The 16557-nt window shown below is 39.8% G+C and overlaps 1 protein-coding gene across 4 annotated transcripts in view; it reads right to left on the bottom strand.

Moving 5' to 3' along the window:
• scaper (S-phase cyclin A-associated protein in the ER) overlaps positions 1-16557 on the bottom strand; it is a 57343-nt gene that overhangs the window by 29430 nt on the left and 11356 nt on the right. For 2 of the 4 annotated variants that reach the window (XM_077567341.1, XM_077567343.1), the window contains exons 5-22: positions 15603-15703; positions 15204-15320; positions 14347-14474; positions 13993-14267; positions 13251-13613; positions 12356-12511; positions 12211-12277; positions 12016-12133; positions 11187-11298; positions 10894-11034; positions 10612-10767; positions 10386-10528; positions 9079-9160; positions 8818-8970; positions 7561-7668; positions 3497-3633; positions 1581-1646; positions 987-1113 (exon numbers count right to left, since the gene is read on the bottom strand). In XM_077567341.1, the coding sequence (XP_077423467.1) occupies positions 987-1113; positions 1581-1646; positions 3497-3633; positions 7561-7668; positions 8818-8970; positions 9079-9160; positions 10386-10528; positions 10612-10767; positions 10894-11034; positions 11187-11298; positions 12016-12133; positions 12211-12277; positions 12356-12511; positions 13251-13613; positions 13993-14267; positions 14347-14474; positions 15204-15320; positions 15603-15703 (2550 nt within the window). The remainder of the gene's footprint in view (positions 1-986; positions 1114-1580; positions 1647-3496; positions 3634-7560; positions 7669-8817; positions 8971-9078; positions 9161-10385; positions 10529-10611; positions 10768-10893; positions 11035-11186; positions 11299-12015; positions 12134-12210; positions 12278-12355; positions 12512-13250; positions 13614-13992; positions 14268-14346; positions 14475-15203; positions 15321-15602; positions 15704-16557) is intronic. The other 2 variants (XM_077567342.1, XM_077567344.1) reach the window with 2 other exon arrangements.

The following is a 16557-nucleotide window of genomic DNA, read 5'->3' as shown; positions in this document are numbered from 1 at the left end:
ATGACATCACAGTTGCTCAGGATCCAGGCAACGACCAATCACAGCTCACCTGCTTTCTGAAGATGAGGTGCGATTGTTACCTGAGACCTGAGCAAAATTGATGTCATCTTCAGTTGACAGCAAGTGGCAAAATGATCCGCCATCTGATATTGAGAAAAACTGCTGGATTTTTTTTCTTAACTCATATTCCACATTAGTGCCAGTGTCAGTGATAAACTTGAAAAAAAGATTTTTGGGCGTACTGTACTTCTTCAGTGTTACAGTGTGATGAAAAGGCAAAAAACAATAAATAAATACTTTTTAAAAATGACATAGCTGATGCAGGCAATTCATTTACCTGATTTGAATGGCTCCATGTTAAACTTCAAATTTTCCAAACTCCCCAAACAATAATTGTACTGATTTAGAATATTGGAAGGCCTGTGAAAATGCGCAGAACAATGTGAGTGTATGCAATAATGCATTTGGAGAAGAATAAGAACTTATAGATAAAACCTGGATGAACGATAATCATAAATGGCTGGCAGAGATACCTTTTTTTTTTTATTCAACTGCTCATTGTCTAAACCAGCGGCGTCTGAGTGGTACAAACCACATACATAGGGACAATGCTTACTCTCGTGCCAGGAAGCGCCTCGATTGGTACCATGTGCACAATCAAAACACAGTTAACATGGTCTTCATTAGTCAATAACCAAAGGCAAGTGGCTTTAGAGTAAGTGATACTTGGGAGGGTGAGACAGAGGGAGCCGAAGCCAAACACAACTAATGACCGAGGAGACATACAGAGCGCGTCTGGCATGACCCGCGCTCAGCTGCAGACGGCCAAGCCAAAAGAGCGGGACCCACTGCTAAAAGCCAGCACGGGACCAGATAAAGTAAAGTAAAAAACAAAGAAAAAAAACATATTACAGCATGGCTGAAATAATTGAAAACAATGTGAAGACAAAACTTTTAGTTGAACTCAATCACATTGCTTAAGCTACCTGTTTCTCCAAGATACGAACGATCTCTCCCAAAGTACGATCCAGACTGGACACTTTGTTGTTGGCCCATTGGCCGTTGTCTTGCCCCTGCAGTTGCTTCAAAAGGTCCTTCACGAGGCGCTGTAACCTAGAAACGCAGCAAAGGCAAACATCAGAGCACTAATTCAATACAACTTGCATTTATTATTTTAATATTGATTCATTAATGAAGTTGTATAACTGCAAATGATTACAACTAATGATGTGATTTCTTAAACCCTGCAGTTTGGATAAGAGTCAGCCTAAAGCCAACAGTGGCAAATAAATACACCATCTCAAATATTGAACATTTTTAACATTTTGGTTTTCACAAAACCTTAATGCTTTGCGGTTTTGAACAACTGTCAAAACAAATAATCTAGATGAAGAGCTTTTTCCAATAGCTTTGGAAAAGGTGATCCACTTTCCTCATGGTGACCCCCCCCCCCCCCCCGCGACTGATCAAACAACTGAATCAATTGTCAAAATAATCACAGACATAAAAAACGGTGAGTTTCCTAATATTTGAGTTAAGATAATAAACATTAAAGATTAAAAAAAAAGGAGTGCACTCACTTGGCCTTGTACGGGGATTCAGGAACTTGCGTCTTTGCGTCAAATGATGTCTCGTAATGCTTTGCTCTGCGGGGGTACGAGTGAAGAAAAAGTATTACAATCCTAGGAGAAAAAAAGCGTTTGGCCTTCCAATTAAAGCACACAGCGGATGAAAGTGTGAAAGGAAAGAAAATGTTCAAGCCGAGTGTGTTTATTTGGCCTGTCAGCGGAGTGGCTCGGCCTAAAATGATCCGACACCACTGCTGATCTCGAGGCAGCAGCATTTTACTGGCACAGACTAAAATCAAGATTAAATCATAATGTTAATTTCCCCTCTCACAAAACGCCAAATACTTAAATTTCGTCTTCTCAGGAAAAAAAAACAGGTCAATGTAGGTGACAATCATCATTCAGTGTTTAAAGTGTGACCTCCTGGAAGGTCATGGTCATGACAAACTGTATGTCTTTGCCCTGCAATTGTATCAAGCTTTAACAGGCATTATAAGGAACTCGTGATAAAATATAGGAGTGTCTTTGTATGAACAATTATTGGAGATGCTCTCCCTCTCACAACCCAATGAGAATTGCAGGCAGCACATTGTAAGAGCAAGCTAACTGCCGATTACAGTTAAAACAAAATTAAAATTATAAAGTTGAGCTTGTTGCACATGGAGCAGAAGAAGAAATGTTTTCTTAAAACTATTTACGCCCGGTGATGAAGCAGCTAACCTTTTATGTTTTAAGGGGTTTCTGTGTTTTTTAATTGCCTTCTGGGGGCCTGTTACCTTTGAGTGCAAGTCCCAGCAGGGCTGGCGAGGGAGTGACAGAGAACAGAGACGGATCATGTTGTCACTTTCTCAACACCGCAGAACCGCACAAAGCCTTAACAGCAGTATTGAGACTGAAGCATTAGGCCAGAAAGGCATCAATGTTTCTGCCAGTGGCTTTCAAGCACTCTTTTATAAGCAAAGATGATGATGATAAGAACAATAGGAAATGTTCTTGATGATGCTAATATATAGAGGCTGTAGATTACTTCTCTTAAAAAAACACGTTGCCTTTCCCCTACTATATCATGATTATCAATAATTTTTCCTGATACGATGACATATTTTATACAATGATCCACATTCATTTTGGGAGTTACGCATAAACTATATAAAAAGTGTTTTTAAATCTCCTCCAATACGTGTAAATATTTTGGAGGAAAAAAATTGCAAGCATAATATGTATAGAAAATATAGTTCATTAAATGGTGGCCTATTACTATAAGATAAGAAAATTGTTTCTGAACATTAACACTATCCCTTGCCTCTAATAAACTATAGGAACAATTTTAAACAACAAAAGTAAAACATACGGACATCTGTTTCACATATTAAATATTGAATGTATTATATTAAAAAGACTTCTAAAATACAGAACATTGTTTCTCATCATTGAAACATTTTCTCCATATTCTGACAGTCAGCTAAATCAAGTACGCTCAGTTCCGGGTTCTGCTGCACAGCAGGCTCGCCTTCCATTTGTTGTTTAGTATTGATTTTCTTTGATATTTCATTTAAAAATCAATAGCTGAAAGGAAGAAAAATGGGTAGGGCTCATACATGCTTTAACATGAACACTGTACAGACAATTGCTGGCAATGGCGGGGCAGCAATTTGGAGGAAAGCTCTTTACAGGTGGAAGGCCAGGCTCGAGAGACCGATTTGCAGTTTTGCCGTGCAATCATTGAAAGTGCCCATAAATTAAGGTCATTAGTGTTACCTTGTGGACAGTCAGGATGCACATAACATACATATAACATAATTAATATATATATATAATATAATTATATTTCAGCACCGCAAAAAGTCCTGCATCACTTTTTGTCCTCTGTGTCTCTAAAAGATGGGAAGTGATCAACTGACTGATAGAAGATAAAAAAAGATACTGACCTGGAGTTCATCCTGGCACGGAGCTTCTTCGCCTTCTTGCGGGCCTTTTGCCTCTCCTCGTTATCCTTTACACACTCAGAGGAAACTGAGTTGTCAGTCATGATGTCCACAATGTATTTCTTCAAGGAAAGATGCTCCTAAAACACACAAAGTGGTACGTTTTTGTATATCCAAAAACCCAGTGCATATTTTACAAATAAACAAAATATATCATCAACTGAAATGTCCGTTTCCTTATGAAAACAGTCAATGCACACAATGACATTAAAAATAGCAATTATTTATCAGGAGAAGATAGGCAAACATGAGAGAGCAATTAACACCACAGTATCCTATAATTACTTTTGTAACGCTCCAGGCATCACCCATAGACGAGGTTTAAGGCCAGAGGAGTTGCTTCGACCGTTTTTGGTATTTCCACCAAAAAATGGTGTAATGTACACAACCCAATTTCTGCGACATGCTGCGTGTGCGAGAAACTAATTACCCAATTATGCTGTCATCCATCACCCCAGAGGAAAGGCCTCACACATAAAGGACTTCCACTGAGAAGTCAAACTAAACCTGCGTGTGGGATGCCGTAGCCTCTGGTGACAAGTGCTAGTGCACCTGCTAGCTGAATGGAGGGTTTCACTACAGTGGAACGAAATACAGGTGTCAGAGTCAAAAGTGGAACATTCCAAAAGTAAAAAGCCACAATATTGAGCAGCAGCGCCCCTGTTGGTTGCAGTCAAGTAGTGCATCCCATTTTGCTTCACTTGTTTCACAAAGTGATTAATCAGCGTTCAATCCCAGAAAACCTGATTACTCTCACCCGTAGTCAGAAGCTGTGCGGGCAAACCAAGATTTCTCTGAATCTGATCCGGAAAGTGCATTTGGCTTGGTTAACTCTGACATGGAACATTCCAAAAGTCCCCCCCAATTTTTTTTAAATTATATTTCTTCTAGAACTAGAATTTCTTTTTGTATAGTCAAATCCATTCACTTGATTTGACAGTTGCCTGTGTTGTTGTTTTTCTTTCATTTTGGTCACTGATTCTTCATACTACAGGTCAGTCATGCCTGATAACCGTAGACGTCATCTCACTTGCACTCAGTCTGAGAGGATATCTAGTGTGCTTGCCACTCAACTAATGGAATTGTTTCAATAATGCATCCAAAACATCATTTGCCAAAAATATATCATACTGGTAATATAAAAAGGTAATCTGAAATATGATGCTGCCACATAAGGAAAAATGCTGACAGGCAGCTGTAGAGGCTTTAGCAAATACAGATACAGTTATTACAATAAGGGCTAAAGGTAAACTCAATGTTTCAGACAGTCAAATACGGTGACAGACAGGTGTTTACCACTGAACCATTATCACAAAGCAGCAAATACACTGGCCTGAGGGCTGCGGTGCCGCACAATACCACATATTGCTTCTGGTGGGAGAAACATGACCCGCCTCTAAACATCCCTCCCTTTCTCTGACACAGACAGAGCTATCACAGATCTAAAAGGCAGCCCACACAAATACACATTCTATGGGATATGTTCACCCAGCGCCTCTTTTGTCACTCACAAAAGGCCCAAGCGGGTAGCTTTCCATTTGGCGTTGAGCAAACAGCTGAATTTCATGTTGGCTACTAGACGATAAGTGATACGACACTGGATGGGGTTACAAGCTTCAGTGGTTCGCATGACAATTTTTTTTGTATCAGACTACCGCTTTGGATAACATTTCATCACGGACATGTCATAAATCCAAAACTGACACTCATGTTTAACTGGAATTCCTCTTCGTTTCTTTTTAGGTGCAGATTCATTGCGGGAAAGGTGTCGAGTGTCAGATTTCAAAACAACAAGGGGAGTGAGAGGGGGACTTCAGCTGGCACTTTGGATATTTCAGCAAGGTTCTCAATTTGGGGGCCATTGAAAGAGCGTCAACAGGACTTCCAGGACTATTTGGATCCTATGGGAGGTCATTTCTTTGCAGAAGCTCTTTGCAGCCTTTACGCCCCTCTTTTAGGCAAGCCTGCCAAGAGTCAAAATTTCAATTCTTGGTATTCTTGCCAGATAATCTGATAACTAAATTTCTAGGCCTTCAGTGAAAACTTTTTTTTTTTTTTTACTATTTAAAAAAAAAAAAAAAAAAAAGCAAAATATCAATCCAAAACAATGTAAAAAAAGTGCAATTTTTTAAAATGTGAAATTACCGACAGCCATTAACATTAACAAAGCCGGCAATAAATAATTTTTTTTTTTTAATTCACATTGTACTGATTGATAAATGTATGTATACTACGGCATAAGTGTATGTGTGTGTGTTATTAACTGCATCAATGTGCATTTATCCACACATGTGTTGTGTGGCTTGATGTGTTCCATCTTAAGTGCTAAGGCTCGCCTCACAGGGCACAATGCTTCCGAAACAGTCTTGGACTCGACCGTTGCCAAAACAAAACAAAGCAAGAAAGAAAAAAAAAGAAGAAAAGAAAAAGAAGAAGAAAAACATTGGCCACTCAACCCCGCCCAAATTATGAAATGTAATGTGTGGACTCCCAGCAATGTAAACTGTTTTAAATCCACAAAATGATAGTGGCAGTCAAGAATCACATATGACGTGGGCAATATTCATTAGAAAAGTGTGCAATGGATTTACTGAAAGGAAAGGCAAGACTCGCTTCCCAGCAAGACGCAAACTGCTCGTACATTTTCTAACGTAAAAATATGAAGGCACAATGCTTTGGACACCAGCCAGTGCGGGAAAACTACCTGATGACTTCTGCTCAGAGGAACCAACCGTCTTCATTTTAATTAAAAAATGTTCATTACAGGGAGAGTTATGGAGCCAGTCTAGAAAATAGCTCGCAGTGGAATAAATGAAATAGTGGAGACCAAAATTGGGTTTGAAATAAATTATATGAACAGCCGCCGAATGGTGCTCTATACAAAGTCTTCAGCTTGTTTAGCATTCACATATCAGTAGCGAAAAATATGCTAATCAACATGCCATTCATGCCTGTTGTCGTTTAGACGCACAACACAAAATAGCCTAATAGGACAGCAGCATAAGGCTCAATAATTTAGATATGGATTTAAATATGCATTCATTTGAATGAAGTGCTCATGGGTGCATTTTAGTTTAATGCTTCCAAAAGTGCTTTCTCAATAATTTTGCACACAGTTTTTGCTTCATTTGTGAATTTTTGTATTAGCCATTAATAATTCAGTATCACCTGGCCATTTGTCACAATATTTTATTTTTGCATTATAAGGCCTTCAATGATGTACACTTCTTTGCATATTAGTATTTTTGTGCTTTTAATATTAAAATGTTTTAACTCATTTTTATTTCAGTTATTTATCTTATGTAAATATTTGATTTATTGCTCCTAAAATAACCTGTATAAAAGCCTCACAATAGGCAAATTTGCTAAATCAAAACTTAGCTTACCTACCTTTTTTCTTTGCACAAGCGCCCTGAGTAAAATGCCGTTGTTTTGTTTGTGCACATGCCTGGCAATAAACCGGATTGTGATTCGTCATTTCCTTGTTTATTGAACTGTCAAACGGAAACAAACTGACTTGCGTTTCGAAAGAAAATACCTGAGAGGAAGGACGGCGGGCATATCAATTATTCTCAGAAGAGAGCGAGGAAGAAAAGCTTTGAATGAAAGAGCTACCGGGGCCAAAGGTGCTGCGTATAGCACCAACAGTTGTCAGCATCACAATGAGCAGCGCTGAAAAGCCAATCTCATATTGCAGCCTGAGAGGTTAACTTGCATTAACGGGCTGCCTTCCCATGGAAAGCAGCTCAATGGCCTAAAAAAAAAAAAGAAACCCAGTGTGATGAGGTGATGTCACCCCTCCACTGGAGCGCTGAACCCTGACTGTGTACATTTCAAGGCTCATTTGCAATCGCACAAAGAGCCGCGATGGTGTATGGGAAGTGTATAAACAATAATAATTTTGCTATAGAAATCGGTTTCTTTGTCCTCTTACATAACACGAGCGGCATCGGGACAGCATTATATACGAGAATAAACGTGCGTATCGTCGGCAAGATGATACGCACCACTTCCTCGTCGGACAGCTCCCGTCCCTGGATGCTGCTACTGTCTCGAACGGCTTGCTGGTGCCTCTTGCCCTTGGTGTGGCTGAACAGGTGCACCTCCGAGGTGATCTGCAAACACAAGCACCGTGGTCAGAGGTCACTACCGTCACAATGGAGACTGAGGCAGGAAGGGGTCATCAGAGCCCCACGGGATGCTTGTGAAATGATATACCTTGAGGTTGTTTTTTGCCAATAGGACATGACCTGCCACGGCTGAACCTCTCAAAGAAAAGCGGAATAAATTACAAGTTCGCTCCACAAGTCAACTGATGTCTACCATAGCTACGGGATGCCAATTTGTTTTTATTTCACCATACAGTTTGCATTAAGTAAATGTGCAATTGCAATTGATTTTAAAGGGCAACTTCCACATCTGCTAATGTCTGGCATTTGCAGTCAAGTATTATCTAAAAGAAATTTCACGAGAACATAGAACTGATTTTAGACTTACAATTAAGTCTCAAAATATAATTATTATTTATTTATTTTTAATTATTATTTGTTAAATCTGGATCTTTTAGCTCGTAAACAAATAAGAAAGTGTGTGTTATAGATTTTGAACATTCAATTAAGTATATCTGTAATGAGAAAAAAAACACGGGACCTTAAGACAAACAATGAAAATCATTTAAATCCTTAATTGCAGCATCTCTTTTTCTTTTGCTACTATGCTTTCGTAATTGCAGATAAAAAAAATGCAGATTTCCCCAAATAAAAACCCACTCTAACTGTAAATTACTGACTTAACTCTATAAATAGTGCAGCCTTGACAAATGGCGACACCATGGAGCCCTTTTACCACAGACTACGGAATGGTTTATGATACTTTGTGTGTCTCAGCCAGGTCATTAAATAAAGTGCTCCTTCCTGTGGACCCCGTCCTGATCTCTCGTGTCAGATGTTACACCAAGGTCAATCGTCAGTTTAACAGAATTCACTGAGCAGTTGATACTGGTTTGGTTTCACATGTCAGAATGCTCCATCCTTAGTTACATGGTAACCACTCTCACAAATAATATTACACTTGTGTGTGTGTGGGGGGGCAGTAGCGCTTATTGATTTAAGCCTAATTGAAAATTTTCTATATTATTTATTTAATTAATTATTTAATTTTGGCAGAGTTCTACAATATATACAGTAAATGAAAATGCCCTCATTAGTTGAAATATTTTATATGTCCATATCGAATCCCCCCCCTTTTTAACAAGACGTACATACCACAACAGCGCAGAGTGAGCACTGTTTCTTGCGTTCGTATGGCGTTAGCTTGGGAGCGTAGTCTGTGTTGGCGTGTCGGCCGCTGCTGAGCTCAGCCGCCTTCTCCTTCCTCTGCTCCATTTGCTCCATATGCCTGCGGCTGCTCTCGTCGTGCTGTGGAAAACGCAAACAGAAAGCAAAGGGGGTCAGCTGGGAAACGGGGGGGGCCTTGCATGGTGTCTATTAGAGAAGCTAAGCAAGGTGAGCCATGTATAAACTTACCTTCATTTGAATTTTCTTCTGCAGCTCCTCCATGGCCTCTTGTTGAGCCGCACTAAGAGCAGCCAGACGCTCCTCTCGGTCTCTTCAAACAATATGGAAAAGAAGAGTTAAAGAAGTGGGAGTTAAGGGCTTGGCAATAAATATATTTTATCGATACATTCATTATTTATTTTAGCCGGCGTACACTAAAAAGATATTTTTTAGATTATACTCTGCTACATTTAGCAACTTATACGGCCCCTTTAGTGACAAATTAATTCCAGCTAAGAAACAGACAATGCGCATCCATTTTCACATACATATGTCAGGAGCCTGGTGGACCTTTCAAAGTCAATAATGCTGAACATTTCCAAAGGCATGGTACCCATTTTGTTTTAAAAGCAGTAATTTAGCAACGCGTTGGAAACTTAGTTTTGACCCTAGATTTGTGCTTCAAAGCCACAAATTATTTCTTGAGATGACCTTGCCTCACCTGTACAAGTCTACATGGGAAAAAATCTCGAGAACGCTGGTAACAGAAATATGCACAAGCCAAGCTATGTAGTTGGATGTCTTATTTAGTGATGTTAAATTGTTGCACATTTAAAACCACGTTTATACAGTAGGTTTCCCAAAAAGTAAATGCTTCACAAAAAAACACAAAGAAAATGATATTAACTCATTCACTGCCATTGACGGCTTTAGACGTCAAAAATTCATTTGAAATATTTCTATTAGTTGCAGATTTTTTTCCACATTTGTTGTACATTTAGTTGTTTTTTTATTGTACATTCAAAACAGATATAAAATTTGGGATAATTTATAAATTAACTATTGAAGTCATGCGATTAATTACAATTTTAAAAAATGATCGTCTGACGCCCCTAATTTTTAAAAATCAGGTGATTAATTTTTTAAATTTCACATGACTTCACTAGTTAATTTATAATTAATCACAAATTGTATATCTGTTCTAAATGTACAATAAAATTTTTTCCTAGGTTTTCATACTCTTGTTAACAAAAGTGAAAAAAAATATGAAACTAATAGAAATAGTTCAAATGAATTTTTGGCGTCTGTAGCCGTCTATGGCAGTGAATGAGTTGATTTATCTGTGGAACTTAATGCTGTAAAAAAATAAAAAAAATAAAAAAAGTTTAAAAGCTTGTCTGGTATCAGAAGAAATTTAAAGAAAATTTCCAGAAGGTGAAAAAAACATGACTTTTTTTGATAAATGTCATTACCATTACTTTTTCTATAAGCAAAGAAGGGGGCGGTGAGAATCGGAAATGTAATATAACCCCACACAACACCGAGAAACTATTAACCTCGCTCTCTCCCGTGCTGCATCCTCTCTTGCTTTCTCCTTTTCCTGCCGCTGCTGTTCAATACGAGCCTCCTGTTCCTTGCGCCGCATCAACAGCTCCTCCACGCGTGCTTGCCGCTCAGCTTCGAGGGCTCGCTTGCGTTCCTACCAAAGAAGAAAAGCAGGATGTGAGCAAGCAATACGCACATGAAATATGCATACTACTATGTAAATGTTTTTGGTCGCACCTGCACAGCTTCATCTCTGGCCTGTTTCTCCTCTTGCCTCCTCTGTCTATCCTCCTGGAGCTCATTAAGGCGTTGCTCATATTCATTTAATTTTGCCAGGGCATCGTGTCTCTTATTCTGGGCTTCAAGAGTATTGATGAATGCTATTTCATTTACCTGTATGGACAAAAAGCGGAGAAACAATTACGTTATCATAAAATATGGCCTCAAAACAACAAGTAATGCAAAGCAGATGAGACTTCTAAATATGTTCACATACTGGTGGTAACTTCTCTCGCCTACCTTGGCCTCTTCCTCTTGAGCCTTCTTCACAATAGCCTGGAGTTGCAGCTCTCGTTTTAACTCTGCATGCAACAGCTTTTCCTCCATCATCTTCCTCCGTTGTTCCAACAACTCCTCCTTCCATTTCCTAACCTCCTTTTCCTGTAGAAAGCAAAATTGTGGCAAAAATAACGCTGATCATTTTGCTTGTCAATCTTGCCTTAAAAAGTAGCGTTGATAAAAATCTGCAAACCGCTCGTTACACTGAGTTCCTTTAGGACGGACTTCCATCTGCTCAACGTGTTTTTACTCACCCTCTCCAAAAGCTTTTGCAGTTTGAGTGTCTTTTCCTCTCGCAATTTGTCCCGCAGCTGCTGAGCCTTCAGCTGTTTCTCTTCATGTTTTTTCTTCGACTCTGCAATCGTCCTGTCAGAAATATGGTCACAAATCATTGATCTTTTGGTTAACATGGACTGACATTGCTTTGGACTCTTGACAGGGGCTGTAGCATGTTGAGGGACTTTGGGTTAATTCATAAACGGTCAGACAAAATAAACTGGCCTTTTGACGTGGTCTGCTGGATTAAAGGGGAAGTCAACCATAAACATTTGACAATAATATGTTATATGTGACCTCATTAGTCTAAACATGACATTTTGATTAATGTTGCATGTGTGGAATATGAGTTATCCAGACGTTTTTATCCATCTTAGGGGGCGGCCATTTTGCTACTTGCTGTCCACTGAAGATGACATCACAGTTGCTCAAGACTCAGGCAATGGCCAATCACAGCTCACCTGTTTTCTGAAACTGAGCTGTGATTGGTTGTTACCTGAGACCTGCGCAACTATGATGTCATTTTTTACAAGTGGCAAAATGGCCGCTTTCTGATACTGATAAAAACTGCTGGATTTTGCTGTTTAACTCATATTCCATTAACACAATATTAAACAGAATATTGCATTTAAACAAGTGAGTTTTTTGGGGGGGGTTGAATTCCCCTTTAAATCCTTGTCAAAATAAGGTGAAGTGCCTGCAAATTAGTAGGTTGAGTTGCACCTCAAGACACTTAACGCGTAGTAAAGTTGTTCATACTAAGTTGATATAATAATAACTTTTTAGTTTTTCGAAAAGAAACTGCACCTTTTGCGTGACGGCGAGGACAGTTTTTCATGCATGTGGATTCCGTGTCCAGGAGGTCGAGCAGGTTCTTCCTCCACCATGTCACCCCATGAAGTATTCTGACGCCACGCCTCCCTCGCTGCAAGTGGGTAAAGAAAATATCTGCGGTGAAGAACACTTGTAACCAATTTACAGCTAACACGTGGAAATCCATACCGTCATAATCTGCCAACATCTCACTCCACTCCATATTGGGCCCGCAACCTCCATTAGCTATGCCGGCCTGGAACAGCATAAAAGAAAACAGTTCAGATGCACAGAGTACGCTCTTTAGCGGGTGAAATTTGCTCATTTGTCTAACCGGGAAGTCGTTATCTGTCTCAAGGTCATTGTTCTCTGCTTGAATCTCTCTGGTCAGCTGCTCTTCTTCTGCGATGGCACTGGCTATCGCTTCTTCATTAGCCTTCTCCAGTCGGTCGGCCAGCTCCTCTTTCTTGGCAAGGACCTCTGCCATGGACTGAGGATGGACACAAGGTGCAGGTGTCATCATACACAGGATGACAATAAGTATCGGTTTTGACAATAAAATGGTAGCTGGTCTAAATTTGCCCATTGGTAGGTGATTCATATTGAAAGAGAAAAAAAAAAGATAAATCTCATCACACTTTTAAATCACAGGGTGGTGACAAAAAACACAAGTAAGGAAGCATTCCATTATCATGCAGGGCACATTTACCGTGAGGATGAAGAGATGGCGAAAGGAGCAACCTTTTTTTTTTTTAAACAATATTTTCCCTGATTTGATAATATGAAATCACAGCTTAAGTAAGTCTCATACATAACTTATATGGGGCATGCAAATGACTGTTAGAGTGGGTCTCAATATGATGCACACATGAATGTGGCCTACTCAAGAACAGAAATTGACTAATCAATTAAAATAGTATGAGAACCACTAACCCTATCAAGTACAGTCCTACCATGTTACACGTTTATTAAACTTTGGTGCACATTTCAAGTATTTTGACTGACAGAACACTCGCTTAAAAAAAAAAAATCACAGCTATTCTTTACAGTGAATAGTGCTAAAACAACATTACACAAAACTATGCAGTCTTGTCGACAATTTCTGGTAAAGGGGGCTGCTTCAGATTGACTTTGTTTAGGCGGTGAAGTACCCATGAGACCTTCCTGAACTCCCCTCGTACCCACCCGAGCCCACCCCTCCCTCTGCTCCTCCATCTCTCAGCACTCACAGTGGAAAGCTCTGTGGGGTCCAGCACACTCTCCAGTTTCACCGCTTCCATGGGAGTCTCAGCCTGTTGTGGAGCAGACGCGGCCATGCCCTGCGACGCACCCCCCTCAGCCACACAGTGCTCCGAGGCCGACGGTCCGCCGAGCCCATCCGTCTGGGGTCGCTGTAGGGATGCGGAGCGGGCCGGGGCCGGGGCCGGGGCAAAGGGTGGGGCTGATAAGGTCATGTCTGCTGGTGGGGTTGCAGCTGAACACAAGGTGGGCTCTGGGGCTTGGGAAGGGGCGATATCTGCTATAGGGGGTGGCGCGTCATCACGGGGTGCGTCGACACAATGCCCCGAGTCTTGTGCATTCTCTGCTGGGGGCTGCACACACGCACGCACACACACAAACACAACCAGATGCAAGCTCCATTAAAAACATGCACAAATCATGCAGGGAATCTTGCTACTGACATGCCCTCGACACAAATTCTGATCCAAATTCGATGATGGATAAGATTTGGATTTTTAAAGATGAATTAAAAAAAAGACGTGTTGATTAAGTGTGAACTGAATTTCATGAGTGAAAACAGATTTAGCCACTCAAATCAATCTGTTGAAAGTTGTGTGTCTTTTCAACCTCATGAGCCCAAAACAAAAACAATGTGGTTGATGAATCCGTCTCATATTTCTATACTCATCATGAATAATCGATATCTCTCTTTGGAGGAGATGCATGACATGATGTAGAGGACCCAAGTACCTCCACTGTATCCCCGCTTACTGGATGTTTATCCTCCTCTGGGGGATGCTGGAGTGTCGGGACTTTCTTCTCAGAGTCCCCCTGGCTTGCATTAGTGGGAGGGCAGATGGGACGCTGTTCTTGAGGCGGCACCAGCGACTCATTTTTGGTGCTGTCCTGCTTTGCGGCGACGTGAGTGGCCAAGACCGGACTGACCTTGGCAATCATTGTGGCAGAGCGGGGCTTGGCCGCACGTCCTCGCTGGACAGTTTCCCAGCCTTCAGAATCTTTTCTACCTGAAAACATAACAGTTCATATTTTGTTTTGTTGCTTTTTTTTTACATTTCTGCATTTACGCAGTGAGGAATGTCTTACTTGGCTTTTCAACTGAACAAGACATCAGCTGACTTGAACTTGGAGCAGATCGAGTACACTTTACTCGGTCTGCCCAACTGGGACCAGTAAGGGATAGTCGGGCTGCGGCCAGGGCAGGTGGAGGTCCACTGGATAAGACACATATTATATATCCCAACAAATGAATAAAAACAAACAGAATGAATCATTCATAAGAAGATGACAATTTTTTTCATTTCATTTTTGCCTGGTCAAAGTCACACTCCACTGTAAAAGCACAATCAATATGCATTTCCGACAGAGGCCGATTACAGAGCGTTGCCCATACAGAACAAATGTTTTCCGCAGTCTTTAACTGCCACTTTCATCCACAAAATCCACTGAGGCAATCAAAGAGTTAGGTGAAGGAAAAAAAATATATATATATAGTCGCCATCAGAAACCAATGGCAGTCACACTTACATAGTCGTATGCAATGGTGATATCATGCAATTTATAGTCTGGCAAGTGTAGATGCTAAGCCGTGGTACACACACACAGTATTCGGCCCACACAGTAAATAAATATTCCGTTTTACTTTTTTTTCTGGAGAGCTCAGTATTGTTCATTCAGTAATTTTACCGATTTGACATGTCATCATCATTGCTCGCTCTTTTTTTTATAATTTTTTATTTTTATTTATATTAAAAAATAAAAATTCCGTTTTATTAATAATGACAATATAAGAGTGTCACAGCTGATTATAATTATATTTGTCCAAGTAATACTGGTGTATAGTTATGTTGACAGTGTATAATAAACACAAATAGACCAAAGGAAATGCCAAATGATGTTGGCTGTACATCTTGGCACCACATGGTGGAAGAGACGGGACTTACCCAAAATTTAGGGTGCGACGTGCACCTGGGGAGGAAACCATTCTGTCTGCAGAGGGGCTTGGCACCACATGACGTCCTGGAGACATTTTACGCAATTCCCATGCTAAAGAGGTAGGCCTGCAAATGAAAAGCATTGGCGTAAATACTTGCAGCTATTTAAGACACAGTAGAAACTTGGACAACATAGGATTTAGATGACCGATTGCATACAGCCAGTCGAATGAAGTGAACACAATAAACCAGTGGATATTTTGAAAAGGAGACAAAGTCATTGATCCCTTCTGTTTGTACCTCAAAGCCATTGAGCAGACACCAGCACTTTGTGGTCACAGTTCGACCTTGGGGAGGGCAACAGTAAACAAACAGGAAATGAATGAATGCGAAAGACAAAGAGATCACCTGTTCTGGGCATCGGTTTTCTCGAGCTTCTCCTGGAGCTGGATCCAGTCTATGAGGGCTTTAAAATCCCGCACGTAGTTGTCCAACATCATCAATACTTCCTGAGGAAAAAGTAAATACAAAATTACAAGAAAGAACAGGTTTAAAATGAATAAATTTAAAAAAGCAGCATGACAAATGATCTGAAACCCAATCCAATATATCCACAAAAAATATGTACTGTATACACCTAGTATAGCTCGTATATGTGGTTGTCGGTCCACCTGCAGTTCACTGGGCCAGTACAAATTTAACAAATAAATGCAGTGAAATTGGCACATTCTGGCTTTTTAAATATTCAATATTTTGGGTTTTATCCCTTAAAATTCATCAATCATTGATCCGTTTACTGTGCCATCATGCTCATTAACTCATTCATTCAAAATTAATTTGAACTGTTTCTATTAGTTTAACATTTTTTGCCACTTTTGTTAACAAGAGTATGAAAACCTAGATTTTTTATTTATTGTACATTTAGAACAGATATGAAATATGTGATTCGTCGCGAGTTAACTAGTGAAGTCATGCGATTAATTACGATTAAAAACTTTAATCACCTGACGCCTCAAATTTTTTATATTTTCTCTTTTTTTTATTCATTCACTGCCGTTGACGACTATAAACGTCAAAGTTTTAAAAAAAAATCCACTTTTGTTAGCAAGAGTATGAAAACCTAGATTTTTTTTTAATTCTACATTTAGTACAGATACAATTTGTGATTAATCGTGAGTTAACTAGTGAAGCCATGCGATTAATTACAATTAAAAAAAAATGTAATCGCCTCTTCCCCCTAATTTTTAATAATCTTTTTTTTTAATGAATTTATGGCAGTGAATAAGTTAATTTGCACTTCAGGTTAAAACCTTCCATCAGGACTGACTTTAAGAAGCTATGAATCCCCCAAAAATGTCAAAGT

This window comes from Vanacampus margaritifer, chromosome 6 (assembly GCF_051991255.1).
Source record: "Vanacampus margaritifer isolate UIUO_Vmar chromosome 6, RoL_Vmar_1.0, whole genome shotgun sequence".
NCBI classification, from domain to species: Eukaryota; Metazoa; Chordata; class Actinopteri; order Syngnathiformes; family Syngnathidae; genus Vanacampus; species Vanacampus margaritifer.
Note: the sequence above shows the minus strand (reverse complement) of the source record. Positions and strands in the feature narration are given on the sequence as shown.